This window comes from Agelaius phoeniceus, chromosome 1 (assembly GCF_051311805.1).
Source record: "Agelaius phoeniceus isolate bAgePho1 chromosome 1, bAgePho1.hap1, whole genome shotgun sequence".
Taxonomy (NCBI): Eukaryota; Metazoa; Chordata; class Aves; order Passeriformes; family Icteridae; genus Agelaius; species Agelaius phoeniceus.
The window spans coordinates 25,878,448-25,895,103 of NC_135265.1; the positions used below are offsets into that span (position 1 = coordinate 25,878,448).

Sequence of the window (16,656 nt, forward strand, 5' to 3'; positions counted from 1 at the left end):
AATGGTGAAGGGAAAGGCCACCATGGGTGGGGTGGGGAATCAGTCCAGCCCAGCTCAGAGAAGATAAAGGCTGTGGCCTTCTGAGATGGATCTGCCATATGAGAGCAGCGCCTGAGCTTCGTTCCTGGGATGGGAGCTTTGCCCTTCATCCCAGAATAAAGAACAAGTCATAAATATATTGCCAGGCCTGGCAATGAGAGGGCACCAGGAGGCAGAGAAATTGGCTTTGTGGAACCCAAGCAACTAATGGTCTTTATCACAGGAGCCAAGAAGTTGTGCAAGCCCTACAATAACCCAGCTCTAATTCCTCTTCGTGCCTGGCTGCAAAGCCCCGGCAGCGCTGGGGTTCAGTGTCAGGCAGCAGAGGAACGTGCTCTGGTGGGTGCAGCCTGGGTGACCCTCTCCAGAATGAGCCAGGAGGAAGCAGCTGCCAACCAAGCCCATCCAGTGGCCAGGCATTTCCTCTCCTGGATCAGGGAGGAGGTGCAGCTCTGCACTCAGACATCTTCCCAGAGCTGCTGACTTTCCACAGAAACCCCTGATACGGTATATCAGGCAAATATGAGGGATGAAGTATAAAAGCAGCTCTTAAACAGCCTAAAATCTCATGTGTGAAGCACAGGCAGTGCCCAGCGAGAATGTTTTACTTCTGTAACATGCTTTAACCAAAAATCCTGATGTTTAATTTTGAAGAGTTATTACAAGGGAGAGCTTTTTTCCCTCAATTTTTGAAATGGAGGAGCTGTGGTCTGGGGACACTCGGATACACAAGGCTGGGAGGAAGCAGCTGCTGTCTGCCAGAGCCCAGTGGTTTAGCCAGACTCCAAGATGAAGCTGCAGGTAAATGTCATCTGCTTCCCTCACCTTCACACACAAGTGCTGCTACTCATACCCCTGAGCTCCATTTCACCAGTAACTTCAAAATACAAATTAGTCCAAGAGAATAACTTTCATGATGACCCAAATACAAAATCAGAGTGATTTCCATTTCAGTATTTCCACAAATTACAGCATAGTGTGATATTGCGCAGCAAACTCATTCTTCTGCAGAGACAGCATCTGTGCATTCCCTCAGTTTACAGCCAAGGTTGAAGGCACCCACCCCTCACCCACCCCTCACCCCCCCCACTCCAAGGAGACAAGCAAAGCCAAATTCCTCATCTTAGAGGTTATCATAGAAGACACCCAACAGGACCTTCAAGTGACTAAGTGATCAGTCTCTTCATAACCACTAACCTTCCCCCAACAGTAAGGATCAAAATATCAAAGCTTCAATCCTTGCTTCTGACTGGGGAAAAAGTTTCTCATTTCTCTTTTTTCCTGAGTGACATCTCCACCAACAGATGTCTTTTCTGGGCAGGGGAATTGTAGTAATTTGTTCTCAAGCTGCAGGTGTTTTGATAGCCTACAAGTGCAAACATTAACTTCATCTTAGCCTGACTTTACCACTGAAGCTGAACAAGACATTTGATGTACTGCACTATTTCCATAACAGAATACCATGTGTGCATCTGTTTGAAAGGTTTATTTCTATTTTCATAAATACAGAATTTTCTAAACACTGTGCAAGGCACCAAAAATTAAGTAAAATCTTTTATTTTAGACTATTTTAATCTCTTTTGACTCAATGAAGTAAATAAGAATCTGAAACCACCTATTTGCCAATTACAAGCCAGCAGTTAAGGCAGGTACCATTGATACAGTGCATGAATTTTCTATTGCAGTTATTTAAACAAGCAGCGTTTTACTATAGAAGTGCATATACAAACTGAATTCCAAACACCAGCAACCCAAGATAGGCACCCAGTTATGAAATTTCCTTGTATGTGTAGTAGAATGCCAAAAGTTCTGCCATAAAGTGCAAAGACTATGGACAATAACACTTTCTTTTGAGCATTTTGATACCAGTAACATAATACAACGGCTAAACATTTATAAACATGGTTTCCATTACAAAAACATGTTCCACATAAAAGCTCCATAATACAATCCAGAAACAGAACTTGTGCGTGATTTCCAAAGCTGAAGCTGTACTGGCAGACTTAGGTACCGAGTATATCTTTGCTGACCTCTACAGACACGCAGCAAGTTTCAAACCAATTTACATGCACAGTTCCAAATCATTCTGCTTTGAGCACCGTGATATCCACTGAGTTTTCCATTTGAGTGATGATGTGTGACATCTGCCCTGGCAATCTGCAACTGAGCATTGCCTGTAAAATGATCTGGTTCACAGCTCTCACCCAGCCCTCCCCAATAAACAGAACCTAAAATTAGTGTCTTCCCAACACAAGCACATGTCAGATGTGGACAAATACATTCATGGTCCCAAACTTAAAACAACTGGTAAGAATTTCACAGTGATCTGGTTACGGAAGCACAAAGACAAATGATTCCATTTAAGATGAAAATTACCTTAAAACTCAAATGAAGCTAATCTTTTATATGATGAGAAGCTAAAGGAACAAAGTATTAACCAATTAGAAAAGTGGCTCTTTCCCAACTAATAACAAAAACCCTACAGCAATAAACTTAGGGTCCTACTGCTGCAGCGGCCTTTGAGGTAGGTGGCGATGGCTTAAACCGAGGTAGGTAAAGTCCAAACTTGTTTTCAATCCCTGCAAAAGTGGCAACTGCCAATTTATAACCACCAACATGATCAGGGTTAGGAGCAGGGAGCGTGATCCTAGATTTAGGAACTGTCTCTGATCCAGCTGGTTTTCTGCAAAATAATAAAAAGAATAAATTAACTTCCATAGAGTAAAATCAGTATTCACGAAAATCTCCCTAAATTTAATGAGACATCTGAGTGTATTTCCCTGTAAGTAACTAAAATGCTTCAATGTAAGGAGAAATGGCCTGTTTTAGAACCTTCCAGAACAGTTAGGCGCCTTCATGTTGATTGAGTACAGTCAAATCTAGGTAAAATTTGCAGTGCATTAATCAAAACTGGTGTGAGGTAGCAGGGGTTCATAAGTCTTTGCTGCAGCACACAACCAATCCAGCAACATAGCAGAGTTTAAGTAATTTTTGTGGTGGCTTTCAAACCACTGTCCCCAAAAATCCATAGAATCTGCAGCTGCTCTGGGATCAGGTTAAACAGCTACATGTACATCCACCTGTATTGTCAACAAAGGCAGGAGGCACAGCTGAAATGTCAACAAATTTGTTTTGACCTTGGTGACAACTATATATTTTTTTGGATGTCAAATGCCTGTCTAATCAGGGACACAGCTCCTCCACCAAACAATGAGGACTAATGCAGAGTGTATCCTGACCTTGCAGGAATCACATTTTTCCTGCATTTACATCCCCAGCCCATTATTTAGCCTCCCACTGTCTCTGTTTACACTAACATAGGTCCCCTGCTTGAAACTGTGATATAAAATATGGTAATATCTTGCTATGAAACAGCTACTGGAATATCATCCCAACCTCCACCAGTAAAGTGTAGTTGAAATAATATTTACAAAGCCTTTACAACATGTCCTAGGAAGCTGTTGCCTCTGATGTTGTGAGGAGGACCAAGACCCAACAGAACCAAGGGTAACTTCAGGATCCCTGGTAGGTTCAGAGATCACATACTTACACTCCTCCAAAGTCCACATAAAACCATCTCTGCAGGAGCTCGTAAGTCACCAGAGTTACACCAAACTGAGGAGAAGATCGAAATACACGAGCTTGAAAGAAAAGAAGAGAGTTCCTCAGTGACAAACACCTCAATCAGAAATCATTTGAAAATCAAAGCTCTTTTACACACCTCCTGCTCCTTTCCAGAGAGCCTTTGGGCCTTCTTCCCGCAGGATCTTGGCAAAACAGTCCACAACACCACTGTAGGTGGTCTGTCCTGCTCGGGCTGCCACCTGGAGCCTTGTTTTGATCACGTCTGCAGGGGTGACCAGAGAGGCTGCAGGCATACCTGAACAACACAAAAGTCATCAGGTGAGTACCACTGCCTTGGCACGTGTACTGCACACCTAGTTTATCCAGAGAGAAGCAGGTCTTTCCTCCTTACATCAGGAGAATCCAGCCACATTTGATTTAAGCAGAACCTGGGAAGGAGAAGCAACAAGAGGTTGCTGTTGTGGACTTGGCTAAACCCAAGGAGAGCTTCTCCCAGAGGAACAACCATATCACATGCTTCCTGCCAAGATGGGAGGCACAGATTGGAGTTTCCAGTGCTAATCAGAAACTTGCATAGTTAATAAGCACAAAGCTTTTGGAGGGAAGGTTGATATTTCCTTTTCCTTTTCATTCCTCTCTGTGGTTCCTGGCATCCTGGTGTACACTGTGCTAGAATAGGCTGTACACAGGCACAAACACAGACACACAAACACCCCTCACACAGCGATGTCACCGAGAACCAGATAATGCCATGCATGCTCAGCATCACTTGAGAGCTAAGGCTTACAAAAAGGGTCATTCTTCTCATTAGGAATGGCAGACTGCTCAGCTGCAAAGCCACAGCTGACATCCTCAGCAGAATATGTGGAGGAAGATTTAAATTGACCCTGGCAGATAATCAGCTAAAAGTAAAAAATACCAAATTACCAATGGGTGGTATTTCTAAAATTATTTCTATCCAAACTTGGGGCATGTTTAGAATTGGGAAAAAAAAAAAAAAGATAAAAAAAGGCAAAGAAAAGCACCAAGACTGTACCCAGAAGACACTGTCTCTTATGGTTTTATTACTTTTCCATTCTGCATCTCTTCCAAACCAACTTGGTTAGATGTAGATGCATAAATTTCCTTTCCTTTTTTTTTCCCCAGCTCAATAATTCTGTAACAAATTTTATCCAAACCAGCATGGTCTGGCCTCAAGCTCCAGAGCACCCTTCCTGCAGACTGCTCCAAGAGATCAAATCATGTGAATATCACCAAAAGAAGATTTCCTCCTCCTCTCCTTGTCCCCCCAAAATAACTCATACACTGAGCATGCATTCAGTGCAAGCATGGGCTGTCTGGCAGGTAAGCATTAAAACCTGGTCAACATTTCTGAACTCCAAAAACACTGAAATTCCTCTTTGCTTAGCTTTACCCACACCAAGGTATTGCTTGAGTCTTCAATTTAAACCTGGCCTTTTGTCCTTCAAAAGCCAACCAGTGTTTTTATGAAAACCAAAGAACTTAGAAACAATTCTGCTTACTACATGTTGACTTCCATCTCCTTATCACTCACTCCATATTATTGAGGATATTTTGCACTTGAGATACTTAAAATCCTTTCTTTAGGAGCTATGTGTACAGGACAAAAGCATTTACAGACAAATCGAAGTTACAGATTGCTGCCAAGAGAAGCTTACAATCAGAATGTGACAAATAGCCCAGCAGGAGCTGACAAGAATCAAAAGGAGCTAGGGCAGGAGAAGGAACTTCATGGAGGCAGTAAGCAAACAGAGCAAATTAAAGAGAGATCCTGCAGATGATATTAGAATCATCTCAGAATATGCTATGGCACAACAGGTTGAGACATCTGAAAACCAGAAGCAGCTCAAGCTAGATGACACGTGTTGCCTGTGACCCCAACCACAATGGAAAGGAAGATGATGTAAGCAGTACAAGCAACACCCACTGGCAAAGGAGACAGATGCACATCTGACTGTGGCTAGCTTGAATATCCCAGCAGCATGGGCTGTGTGTGGGAAGGGGGAGTTTCCCACATGCAGGCAGAGCTCAGCACACATGTGAAGTCTGATGACCAGATGAGATCCCTGTCTGGAGAAGAAACATCACCCAGAGACTGAAGCCAGCTTTTCAGAACAGGTGGGTGTTTTGTTCTGTCTTTCCCTCGAGGTTCTTTTGGCAAAACAGTGGACACATGCACCCCCATCACACTTTACATGTACACACAATAAAACAAATTTCTTGGTTTTATAAACAGTAAGATGAGCGTTGTATCTCTAACACTGTAATTTACTCATGAGAGTTAACCTAGGATGGGATTCACAGGAAGCACTGGATAAAATTCACATTATAACTAGATTGGTGAGCCATATCAGCAACAATAAAGACTGCTTCTGTGCCTGAACTTCAAAGGGATGGTTATCTCAGTCTGCAATCACCTGACAATGGCTAGAAAGAGAAAAATAGGAAAACCTAAGAAATTACTTGGCTTAAAAATGCCATCTTATGTTTCAAGTCTGTAAATATGATCTAAAGTTCAAAAATTGTTTTGTTCCATTAAAATGGGTAAGAAATAAGCTGGCTGTAAAAGCTCCTTTTGGAGGGTTTGGAGCCTGGCTTTGGAATGGGGTGGGGGAGGGGAGAGGACAAGGAGGTTTTGAGCAGCAGTCACTGGAACACAGCTGGCTTTGCTAGTGCCAGCTCAATTCCTTTGGGCTCTGAGCTACTGAATAGAGATCAATGTGCTTCAACACGACAAACCAACGGGTCTTAGCTGCTCCCCAAGACCAGATACTGGCCATAAAAAGGCCTTGCTCTCAAATAGACACAGCCCTGTGTACAGTTTTGACCAAGAAGCTTTCCTCAGAGAGGAGAAAGCTTAAAATTAAATGAGAAAACATTGCTAAACCACCTGTCTGTACTGGATTCATGCCATTCCATCATTTTTCTCAGCTGGCAGGTCGCAGCAGTCTGCCAGGGGCCATGCTGGAGCAGGAAGCTGCTGGCCAGACCAAGCAGCCCCCAATAAGCCCCCAATAATCAGATACCAGCTGATCTGAGCCCCCCTGCTTGCTACACACCCCCCTAAAGGTCCTGCTGCACAAATCTGCAAGCCTGTTTGTTTCCTAGGTGGGAAGCCATGGGACTCTCAAGCTGCCCCCTCCAGCAGACAGCTACCAAGTGGTGTCCCCTGTGGCTGTAGCAGCTGTGGAGGGACCAGCCATGCAGCAGACAAGGGCAAGCCCAGGCTTACAAGGCCTCTGTCTTCTCCCTTAGGCTCTGGCACACTCAACCTAAATTCATCTGTGAGAAGCTAAGCGTGTTTGGGCTCTTCTGTCTGCTGTGCAGCAGACTAAACCAACCAAGTGCTCAAGACCACACTCCAACCTCTGTCATATCTGGGTATATCACAGGAATAAGCAACCTGTGGCACTGCAGCAATGTTCTCAAGATCTTCTGCTTTGTTTAATATTTAAAAAAATTATAAAGGTAAAATCCTCAAGAAGCCCAGTAACTTCAATGGGATACTGAGGGTAGCAAATACTGTCATCATTTTGTCACCAATTGTGTTTGGAGAGCTGTACTTCTTCCAGTGTGGCTTCTGGACTACATATACCAAAATTCAAGATTCACTCAATCATAAGGAATTTTATAATTGCCATGGTTTTGTTTATAAATAATTACAACAAAACATTACCTGGCAGTGAGACACAGCCAAAACCAGCACAAAAACTTCACAAGGAATGATGATAAATGATTAAAAAAGCCCCCAAAAAACAAAACAGCAAAAAAATTTATTATCCCTTTCTTTTGCTTTCTGAATGTTATGATTATACCAGGAACTTAACAGTATCTTCAACTCACTCTACAGCACAGTAACTTTGTTGTTTTTGTAATAAGGCTGCAAAACATAGTATTGTTGCGTACAGTCCTTTTGAACATTTTTTGTTATTGTTGTCACTGCCATAACTACTGTGCTGCCAGAACAGTATAGAGCCATGAAAAAAGAAACCTGGGCACTTACCAGCTATTGATCCAGCCAAGAGCAGATTTCCAGGGCTAACCCTCCCATCTTCATTTGTAAATGAAGCTTTCAGATGAGCATAACAGGGGAAGTAAATGGCAGAGAAGGGGATGTCACGCAAAAAACATGCCTTAGCACCCTGTTTGGAAAAGAGAACAAGTTTTGAGAATGAGTAAATTTACCATGATGAACCATGAATATCAGAGAACAGATAGAGCAACATTGTATTTTTTCAGTTTGCTGCAAAGGGCTTACAGAAAACGTAATTTCTCCCTCAAAACTTTGAGAGATTCATTATTTCACCCTGCTGAGGAGTATCTATGTGTTTTTTCTTAGTTCAGTAATTTCTGTCATTGTATGTATCTTGTCTACTTCTTCTCCCTCACTCTGAGGTGCTGTAAACGGAGACAATACGAAGTGTTTGAGTAAATTCTGAAAACACCTTTGGAGAGCTTTAAATAGTTGACCTTGTAGCCATGTAGTGGGAGTTTAAAACTGTTTGAAACAGAGCCCCAGGAAAGGTCTGCCACCTCTCACTCCCAATTTAGATTAATACTCCAGGGAAAACAGTGCCCAGTCCATACCTCTATATAGGCACTATAATTGATAATGCAACATATATTGAGGGTATAGGGGAATTAACAGCAAGTCTTTTTGCAGAACAGTACCTGCATTATTTACTTGTGAATTTTTAAGTACAAGTTATCTGGGATACAGTTTGTTTCAATAACTTTCATCTCTTAAATTTGCCTTGCTATCAATTTGTGGAAGTAGCACAACCAGCCAATAAAGTTACCAGCAATACAGCTGGTTTAAAATCCAAGAGGGAAGCAAACAGGAAAGGAAATTTCTGGGGTAGAAGCAAGCAATCAAATGTTTTTCAAGCAGGGGGAAAAGCAAAAAGGCCACTAGGGAAGGTCAACCAAAATAAAATACCAAATAGTATCCATGATCCAACAGCAAAAGGGATTTGTAGTCTGCCTTTCCTCAGAACAGAGATCCAAAGGAGAGCAGAGCCTGCCAGGACTATGACCAGGAGGAAAGCACAAACAAGAGGTGGCTTGGGAAAACGGGTAAAATCTTTCAAGCTTGAGAAAGAAATGGTTCATGGATGAGCCTAAGCCTCTTCTCTTTGAAGCAAGGGTGGAGACCTGGTGAAACTGCTTGAGGTTCATCCACAAACCCTCGGGGGGTGCCCTTGTTACTGCACTGCTCTTGTTCACAGGTCTAGGAGCACATGGCTCAGTGCCAGGCATTTCACAGGGGACATGTTAATATCCACATAATTTAATTAAATCTAATGATATGCCTGGACACATCTGTAAGCTTAGCTTGTATTATAATACCAGTTAAAAAATAGCACTTATCCAAGTTAGATGCTGGTTATCAAAGACAAAAGAGCTGCAAGGTGTCAGAAAATCCGTGAAGTTGCCTTTCCAGGAGGCAAGGCAGGGGAAGGCTGCAGGATGTGTGACAAGATAACCAGGTCCTGCAAGCTGCTTCTCAGGAGACTCTAATAAGTGCAGTTTGCAGTCAGAGACTACCTCTGAAAAAATAAATATTTCTCTAAAAAAGCCATTAGATCTTGTAGTCAGACTTTCTGTCTGTCACAGACTCAGCTACTGAACACAGGGAGCACAAAAGGTTCTGCTCCAGCCCCCAGTGCTCCCCACCACACTTTCTCAGCTTATTTCTTGATGTTTTCAGACTAAGTACTGAGCACTTCCCCTGACACTCCCTTTGGAGGTTAATGACTTCTGCAGTTCAGACCCTCTGGCTTCTCCCTCAGCTGGATGTCTGATTTATGCTGCCCATCACTGGTTCTTGTTGTGCCTTTCTGCAGACACTACTAAAATGCCACAAAGGAACTCAAAAAGCACTGGTGTTGGTCCTGCTCTGCCCCTTACGCCCTACCTTGAGGACAGAGAGAAGGTGATTTTTTTGTACTCAACAGAGACAAGGATTCTGGAGTCTCTTGCCCAACAGAAACCTGTTGAACAATTTACCTTTAATCTTCACATAGACAAGACTAGGGTTTTACCAACTTCTGCATGAAAAACCCCAACATTTTAAGGATCAAATGTCTGCACTGTATTTACTTCACAGAAAAATTATGAGACTCACTACTGAAACATTCACAGACTGAGATGGTTTCTTCAAAGATTTCTTTTTAGAGCATGCGTTTCCTCAGAGCAAATCTCCTCGCTGCCTTTGCCCTCAGGGCACGTTACTTTTATTTTCTTTGCAATGTCATTAAACACTGCACACATTTATTTTCCTCTGCATTTTTTGCATACCCTGAAATATACTGATATAGAAAGTCCAAATGCAAGCAACTCTCAGTTCAACCTGAGCTGCTAATATTCCTCCCCCTTCATTAAAAGGCTCTTTTTCACGGGGCAGAAGTGGCATATTGGTAATATCACTAATAATCTACATTCAGGTATGCAGAGAGGGAAGGATGTCCCTTAACTGGCTCAGGGTAAACAAAACCTGGATCAAAACTTGGATCCACTTTAATAATAACCAGGCTTGGCTCTGGTCCAGCATTGCAACAGTCTAAAGTTTCCCCCCATCGTTCCGTTTAAAGTCTGGGAAAGCATGTTTAAAAGCAGGCCCCATTTAACTTCAAGTTAATCATCCGCAACCAGCCCAGGCCAATTAGGAAGGCTTAGGGAGATTGGCCACAGTATCTTGAAAAGCAAAAGAAACATTTATTTTACTTCTCGCACCTTTTTGATGTGGACAACGTGCTGAAAGCCAAAGGGAGTTTTAATCAATCCCCAGAAAGCAGCAAGGAGCATCCACCCGAGTTTATTTTGGCGGCCAAGGTGCAGACCTGCCAGGCATGAAATTGTTGGGAGATCCTACACACCAGGACATGTGCCTTCCTCGCACAACAGCCAGTTGGCTCCCATCTTCAATCTCCTTAATAACCTTAAAGCTCTTAATCTCGGATAGTATCTCACTGAATAAACCAACGGAGGAAAAAAACTCCCGATTGTCAAAGATTTGGATAAATAAACCCAAGTCAGTGCTGGGGCAGGTTCTTTAGCATGCTAATTCCTGCTTATACCAGCTCTACCTGCAAATAAGGCTCTAAACAAACTATTTCTACTACAAGGGGAGGGTAATTATACTGACAAAGGCACCTCTGTGTCGGGTTGGGCAGAAGGAGCCGGCAGGTCTGGGAGACGCAGGCTTAGCCCAGTCTCCTGCAGTGAATGCACATTGTCTAGTGCAGGGGGAAAAATGCCAGACTGGGGGAACCCAGCAGCATTCAAGACAACAGTGGTGCACCTTGTCTGCGAGAGTTATTTAATGCTTCTGGCACCTGTACTTACAGCCACCCCCTCTTTTTCTCTTTTACAGGTTTAGAATTTATTTGGCATGTATAATTGTTATTTTGATCCTATAGCTACAAACAATAGGCAGCATGTCATTTCTTGATCATTTTGCATTCTTCTTGGGTTTTACTACAGATTTAACCCTTTGGAATCGGAGCCCTAACAGCACCTAACAGGTTTTGTAACAGTCAGTCAAATATTACTGGTATTTGCTTTCAGGGGCTGCATTTTTTTCCCCACTGTAAAATGGCATTGCCTTAAAAGCTACTATAGGTTTTTATTCACATATATTTATACCAACCAAACTATGAATCTCATGTAGAACATCACATTAGAGGAATAAAATGCCGATTTCAAATGCTCTACCAGCCATTTGAATTCAGTTTGCAAGAAAAAAAAATATAGCAGTTTTAATTGGAAGGGCATTTTTTGGTTAATTTGAAAGGAAATTTCTGAAAAGCAGATTCTTACATATGAGAACAGTCACAAATAGGCATGGTGGATGCAAAATGTAACTCAAAACTTTTACTACAGTCATTCATATGTTCTAACATCCTGCTGTAAACTCTCAGCTTCAGAACATGAAATAGCTCAGCTGTTATCAAAGGGACCAGGTGAGAGCTTGGTACACATCCTGTCACTTGAGATTACACTTTCCAGGTCAACACACGAGAAGCTTGTTTATGAAGCATTTGGGGGGAAGGGAGAGGAGGGGAAAAAAGAGACTTTTGGATGCTTTTCTGACTAGTTTTGGAAATGAAAACTGTGTTGGCAGTATCAGCCAAAGCACAAATTTGAGCTAAATACCTTGTAGCAATTATAAAAATAAACATTACCACAACCAATGTACCCTTTCCTTGAAGACTCATTTACCATTCTATTATTTACTGTCTTCCTGGGATACAGAATAACTTTGTTCTGCAAAACTATGAAGTGGCACTGTCTATTATGCTGTTAAGCACTATTCAGAATGATTATGTATAAGAGGAGTAATATTTTATTAAACATTTTGTGGCAGATATTATATGGATATGAGTTTTTGTGATGTACAAAATAAGTAGGTATACCTACAATGTTTATTTACATGGACACTTTAAAGATGTCTTTCAAACCCAATTGAATATAAATTCAACTGACTTTAACGGGACTTTATTCATAATAAGTTGTAAGACAGGCAGAAGACAGAAAATGTATTATCCAATCTTGGATGATTACTTCAATATTCAGTTGTGACTAGGAATTAAATAAAATCTATTAAAAATATTGAAAAACAGAAAAGTATCCTTTCCCATTTCTGCCAACACAAATGACAATTTAAGTGATGGCAGAAATGGGAAAGGATACTTTTTATTAAGTGATAATTAATTTAAGTGATATTTTCCCTGACTGCAATATGTTGTCTCTATATTTTTAAGAATAGTTGTCAGCTACAGAGTATCTTTAGCTAAAGAATTTACTAGTCACAAGCTTCAATGCCCTGGTGCTTTCATAGTAAAGATTACTGGGAGAAAGAAACACAAATAAAGGAAATAAATTCCCTCTGCAAAAGTGCTGTTATGTGCCTCCCCAAAGCAGCATCTGGATTTTGAGAAGTACAGTGTTTTAAAATACTTCTTTACACAAGTAGTTCAGAATTTTAGACAAAGACAGAAAAAAAAATATTTGCTTTCTAGCTTTAAGGAACTACAGGGGTTCAATCCAGCCATCAGCTTAACAAGCTGTATGTGTCAAATCTTTTTATTGCTGGAATTAATATGCGTTTTATTTCTAAGCTGCATATCATTACAGAATGGCTAATATCTGACCACCCAGTGAAGGCACAGGGAGTCTGGGAGGAAGCACTGACGGTAAATTGTTGCACTTATTATGATCCCAGACCTACTGTTCTTTAGTTCTTTGGTGAGGAAGGAAGAGAAAGGGAAGCAGAGGTGGGTATGGGCTACCCAGGATATACAGAACCACTGCTTGGGTGTGCAGCAATTGATACAGAAAAGCTAAGGATCAGCTGGAGATCGATCTAGTAAGGATGTGAAGGGGGAGTAAAAAAGGTTTCTGTAAGCACATCAGCAAAAAAACGGCAACTAAATAAATTGTAAGGCTGTTGCATAATGAGGGCAGGAAACCTAGTGACAAAATACATGGAAAAAGCAGAGAAATTACCTTTGTCTTGCTTTTTACCAGTAAAATCTGTCCCCGGGCTCCTCAGCTCCACAAGTTTACTAGAAAAGTCTGCATTACATGCAGACAGGGCACTTGGAGCACATACACAATCCTGAGACCAGAACAGAAACCTCCAGTGGTACCAAGACAGCTGGCTGATGACCTTGTGAGGTTGTTACTACCTTCAAAAGGTCAAGTCAGACAAGGGGGTTCTGGTAACTAGAACAGACAAACATCACACCCATCTTAAAGAGTAAGAAGGAAGATCTGGGAAACTACAAGATGTCTGGGCACACCTCTGTTCCTGGGAGGTTTATGATGCAAATGTCCCTGGAAGCCATTTCCAAGCATATGAAGAGCAAAGGAGATATTGGGAACAACTAATTTGGATTTACCAAATCACAGCTGACCAACCAGTTTGCCCAGACCTGTGGATAAGGGGACAGCAATGGATGTTGTACACCTTGACTAAAGCCTGGCTTTTGAAATGGTCTGTCATCATATCCCATAGCTAGAGCAGTGGAACATGAGCTGCACTCTCATCAGATGATGCTGAACTGGGGAAATAGTAAGTGTGCTGTAGTGAGAGGCTGCTATTCAGACATAACTTCTTAGGATGGAGATACAGGCCGGAAGCATCTTTGGAGAAAACGACTGGAGGATGCTGTGCCCAAGCTGAGTGTGGGTCAGCAATGCCTCTTTGCAGTGAAGTCAGCCAGTCACAACCTGGGCTACAGTAGCAAGAGTGCAAGGGAAATGATTATTGCCCTCCATTCAGCACTGCTGAGACCACATCTGGAGCCCTTTGTCCAGTTCTGGTCTCTCCCATACAAGAAAGATGTTCTCTCACTGGAGTGAGTCCAGTGTGGGGCCATCAAGCCAGTTGTGCAGTCCGTGGCAGATAAAAGAGGAACTCAGTGTGCTCAACTCTGAGAAGAGCAGGCCAGGGAGAGCCCTTATTGCTCATTTAAAGGAGAGTGCAGGGAAAGAAAACTACTCTTGGAGGTGCACAGTGGAAGGATCAGAAGCCTGAACATGGCCAATTCAATTAGTCATAAGAAAATAGGTGTGGGATTTTTTCTTTTCTATGTTTGCTTTTAAACTGTAAAGGTGGTCAAATACCTGGTCAGGTTGCCCAGGTGACCTCCAGGACTGGCTCTCAACAAAAATCATTCTAACAACAAGTCTGCAAGTAGAGAAAGCACAGAGCAGGGATCTCAGCATAGTACTACTGTGAATTGTTTCTGTCGGTGGCACAGTAAAGTGGCACATTAACATGCCAATGAATGACCCAAAAGAATATCACTCTCACTTATACAGAGGGGCACCAAAACTATGCAATCCAGCTTCTTCCCAGTGATCGTCAAAGGATATGCATTTGGACTAGAATGCAGGGATAATTATGATCATAATCAATACAGGATTCACTCAGCTGGATGCAAAGAGGGTTTACATTTCCTTTGTTAATTTGTTGACATGAGACATAAGATTTATCTGTCTGTGCCTTGGTTTTCTCTGTTAATGCAAGACAGGAGCACTGAAATTAACTATATCAGGGGGGTGTGGGCATTTTATTTTAAAATCCACAGGAAGTGCTTCATAGGTAGAAAATAATACAAAATATAAGAATTCAAATAACAAGCAGTACATCTTGTTAAGACATGCAGGAATTTGCCTCATGAAGCTAAGACAAACTCTTCACATCTTCTGGCTGCACTTATAATTAATACATTCTTCCTTGCTGACTACTTACAGATTTGGGACTCTTACAGATTTTCTCCTGAATTTCAGCATAAACGACTCATGGAAACTAAGGAGAACATGCCTGATGGATCTGTGGTGGTAAGAATAGCTTTCAGGGATGACTTTTCTCTGAACTAGGAAAGGAAAATTTTCACTGCAATCCTTGCCATGTGGTAAATAAAACTTAAAACCAAAAATGACATTCATTTATTTAAAATTAAAATTTTTGAAATTAAAAGTCTAAAGTTCTGCTTTCAACACTTGCAGAAGGAAGTCAATCAGTTAAAGTTTAAGTCATGGCTAAGACAAGTGTTTAAACAGCTGGAATATTACATGAAGGCTCATCGAGCCTACAAAGGAACTTCAAGATTCCCAAATAAAATTATTTTCTAGAATAATTATCTATTCTTGTTCCTCCAAGGTAGTATCTATGGAGTCATAACTAGGTCCACTAAAGTAGGTACATTAAGGGCTTGAGATACAAGCCTTGTGTCTTGAGACAGGAAAGACAAAGCTAAAGCAAAGACTTCAGATGCAAATGAAAGAGTTGTTAGAGTGAACAACATGAGAAGTACTGAGATAGTAATAAAATCCTCATTCCTATTTCATAATTTAAAACTAATTTGACTTGTTAAGAGTATGAACATTCCAAACATACCAAGATATTTTGGTTCTCATTAACAGAAGATTCATTATTATTTGATGTCCACTTGGTCATTGTACTTACCAAATTAATTTAGAAGCACCACCAAAGAAGGCAGCACCTACCAAATCTAGTCTCACCTGAAATTCATCTAAAACCATTGATGTCTCTGGGTAACATTTACTGGGGTGATGACTGATGCAATGAGTTGTTAATACCTGCCTGCCCTCACAAACACTGCCAGCTCCAGCACAAGCATTCAGGAGAGGGCTGCTATTGCCTCCAACACTGCAGCTCCACAAGCACCTCAAGGCAGTTTAAAATTATTCTGAGACAGGCTGGGTCCCCAAGCCACAGCCATTCCTCCCTTGACTGGGTACAACATCCTGAGGAGCTACAGAGTGAGCTGCTCTGGGGTCAAAACAAACTAAGCCCTAAGGAGGAGGAGGCTTTAATGACTTTCTTGTTCCAGATCATTATGTGGGTGCACAAATGCTCTGACAGGAAAGGGGGCAGATAGGATTGCCATTTTCTTTTGGCTGCAGTCCCAAATGTTTCGTAGAAAACAGCACAAATCTGCCCAATTACAGACCTAGCTGTGACTAAGGGTGCCCTTGGACACAAGCCTTGTGACATGGTCTGTGCTCAGTGGGTGCCTGTCATTGCCAGGATAAATTCTCTAGTTTTGTCAAATCACTCAAGTTTTTGTAGGCAATGAATCCTAACAACATACAAAAGGACATGAACACCCCACAGGAAGTGGGGTGGAGGGATTGAGAGAGACAGAAACAGAGACAACAGCTGAATAAAAACAAATCCAAACTCTTCTGTGGCTTTTTTTTTTTTTTTGTGGAGGTCAATTGTGAGAAATTGCTACTCACTTTTCATAACATAAATGAACTCAATAAATGAAGCACTGAAACTGTGCCTTGTGATTAAACAGTTGTCTGTTCCAATGCAACATAGTGCTGTAACTAGCTCCTGTTCATGTGTAGTCCTGACTAATGTCTACCAGTATTTATTCTAGTGGATAGAAATAATTCATGATACAACCTAAGACATTAATGCCATTAAAAATGGAAAAATGTAGCAAATTCTGCTCAACCACCAGGAGC

General features: G+C 41.6%; 1 protein-coding gene across 5 annotated transcripts in view; it reads right to left on the reverse strand.

Annotated features, from left to right (window-relative positions):
- Positions 1-1,510: 1,510 nt before the first annotated feature.
- The window catches only part of SLC25A13 (solute carrier family 25 member 13), a 99,470-nt gene continuing 84,324 nt past the window's right edge, over positions 1,511-16,656 (reverse strand). For all 5 annotated transcript variants that reach the window (XM_054644545.2, XM_077175128.1, XM_054644554.2 and 2 more), the window contains 4 exons: positions 7,649-7,787; positions 3,761-3,919; positions 3,590-3,680; positions 1,511-2,722 (listed from right to left, as the gene is read on the reverse strand). In XM_054644545.2, the coding sequence (XP_054500520.1) occupies positions 2,533-2,722; positions 3,590-3,680; positions 3,761-3,919; positions 7,649-7,787 (579 nt within the window). In that variant the 3' untranslated portion in view covers positions 1,511-2,532. The remainder of the gene's footprint in view (positions 2,723-3,589; positions 3,681-3,760; positions 3,920-7,648; positions 7,788-16,656) is intronic.